Raw genomic sequence first — 2,163 nt, 5'->3', positions numbered from 1 at the left:
TAGGGACAGGTGAAGGTTGTCTTTTCCTGATCTTCTGGTGCTATAGCAAATCTGGTTGTAGCCCGAATATCCATCAAAGAAGCAATAGTAAGAGTAGCCAGCTAATCTGTCCAACATTTGATCTATGAACGGCAGTGGGAAATGGTCCTTTCTAGTTGCCTTGTTCAGTTTCCTGTAGTCAATGCACAGCCTCCAGCCAGTTACTGTTCTTGTTGGAATTAGCTCATTGTTGTCGTTCTTAACTACAGTCATCCCTCCTTTCTTTGGTACCACTTGTACTGAGCTGACCCATTCACTGTCTGAAATGGCAAAAATGATTCCTGCCTTCAATAGCTTTAGAATCTCCGCTCGAACCACTTCTTTCATTGCTGGGTTTAACCTTCTTTGATGTTCAATGGATGGCTTGTAAGACTCTTCCATGAGGATTTTATGCATGCATATTGTAGGACTTATTCCCTTGATGTTAGCTATCGACCATCCCAAAGCGGCCTTATAATCCCTCAACACTTTCAATAATCTATCCTCTTCGTCTCTGGTGAGTAATGAAGAAATAATCACTGGAAATGCAGAATTATCCCCCAGAAATGCATAGCGAAGATGATCTGGTAATTGCTTCAGTTCAATCTTACTGTTTTCATTGCTTTCTTTGTTATTTGCTTCCTCTTGCTGTTGACTATCCTCACATTGTGATGGGTTTTCCACAACTGATGTAGACTCAAGAGCCAATATGTAATCAACCAAATCCTTGCTCCCTATGTACTCTCCAAAAGTGCTAATATCATCCTTTGTTGTGCTAAACATCATACATTGCTCTAGAGGATCTTTAATATATAATTTCTTATCTCTCACAGTAGAATCAATGAAGTCAATCCTGTGGCAAGTGTCATTGTCATCTGAGTACTTCATTGCTTGGTAAATGTTGAACCTCACCCCTTCTTCATTCACTCTCAATGTCAATTGTCCCCTTGTACATCAATTAATGCCCTTCCAGTTGCTAAGAATGGCCTGCCTAAAATCAGTGGAATTTCCTGATCTTCTTCCATATCTAATACCATAAAATCAGCTGGGAAGATGAATTTGTCGACCTTTACCAACACGTCTTCAATAATCCCTCGTGGGTAGGTGAGGGACTTATCAGCTAGTTGTAGAGTCACTGTTATTGGCTCGACCTCCCCGAGGCCTAATTTCTTGAATACTGATAACGGCATTAGGTTGATGCTTGCTCTTAGATCACAGAGGGCCTTTTCAAAGGAAGAGCTTCCAATGGTGCATGGAATAGTGAAGCTGCCCAGATCTTTTCTCTTCTAAGGAAGTTTCTTTTGAAAAATAACACTGCATTCTTCTATCAATTTTACTGTTTCATATTCCTCCAATTTTTGCTTCTTTGACATCACTTCCTTCATAAACATTGTGTAATTTGGCATTTGTTCCAAAGCATCTGCAAAAGGAATATTAATGTGAATTTTCTTGAAAATTTCTAAAAATTTTGCAAATTGATTATCAATTTTTTCTTTTGAAAACGCTGTGGAAATGGAAGTGGTGGTGTGAGAATTGGTGGGTTGTCAGGGAAGGATATGGAGTAAGGTCTATGGGCCTTATTTGTTCCCTTGGCCTGCTTCTCTTGCTCATCTACTACTTGTTCTTTCTCCTTATCAGGTGTGGGGTTGCTATCTTCAGTGAGTTCACTTTTTCCAACTTGCTTGCCACTCCTTAATACAACAACTTTACAGTGCTCCTTTGGATTGACCTCTGTATCACTTGGAAATTTTCCTTTTTGTTGAGACTTTATTAAGGTAGCCAATTGGCCAATTTGCACTTCAAGATTCTTCATTGTGGCTCCCATGTTGGACACATGTGTTTCAATATTATCCAAACGTGATTCATCTTTGTTGAAGCGTGATCTTGTCTCAGAAATGAACGTCCCAAGGATGTCTTCCAATGGTGGTTTCCCATCAGAATTCTAAGTGTTGAATCTGGGTGGAGGTTGAAGTGTGTTTCTATTGTTGCCATATGACAAGTTCTTGTGATTCCTCAGCCCTGGATGATAGTGATTAGCTTGGTAGCTTCCTCTTTGATTGTAGTTTCTACTGTTGACGTATTGGACCTGCTCGTGTGAAGAAGAAGTACTCATGACTGAATCTACCTTCTGTTGATTTCCTTGAG

General features: G+C 39.9%; 1 protein-coding gene across 1 annotated transcript; it reads right to left on the bottom strand.

Moving 5' to 3' along the window:
• Positions 1-953: 953 nt before the first annotated feature.
• Positions 954-1,843, bottom strand: LOC111411302. Its single transcript, XM_023041845.1, has 3 exons — positions 1,522-1,843; positions 1,356-1,438; positions 954-1,304 (listed from the first exon to the last, which is right to left on the bottom strand). Exons 1-3 carry the CDS (start codon positions 1,841-1,843, stop codon positions 954-956), a joined length of 756 nt encoding a protein of 251 aa, XP_022897613.1.
• Positions 1,844-2,163: the final 320 nt, after the last annotated feature.

Source organism: Olea europaea, chromosome 15, assembly GCF_002742605.1.
Source record: "Olea europaea var. sylvestris chromosome 15, O_europaea_v1, whole genome shotgun sequence".
Taxonomy (NCBI): domain Eukaryota; kingdom Viridiplantae; phylum Streptophyta; class Magnoliopsida; order Lamiales; family Oleaceae; genus Olea; species Olea europaea.
The sequence above is the reverse complement of the archived record's forward strand: the minus strand, read 5'-3'. Positions and strand labels throughout refer to the sequence as shown.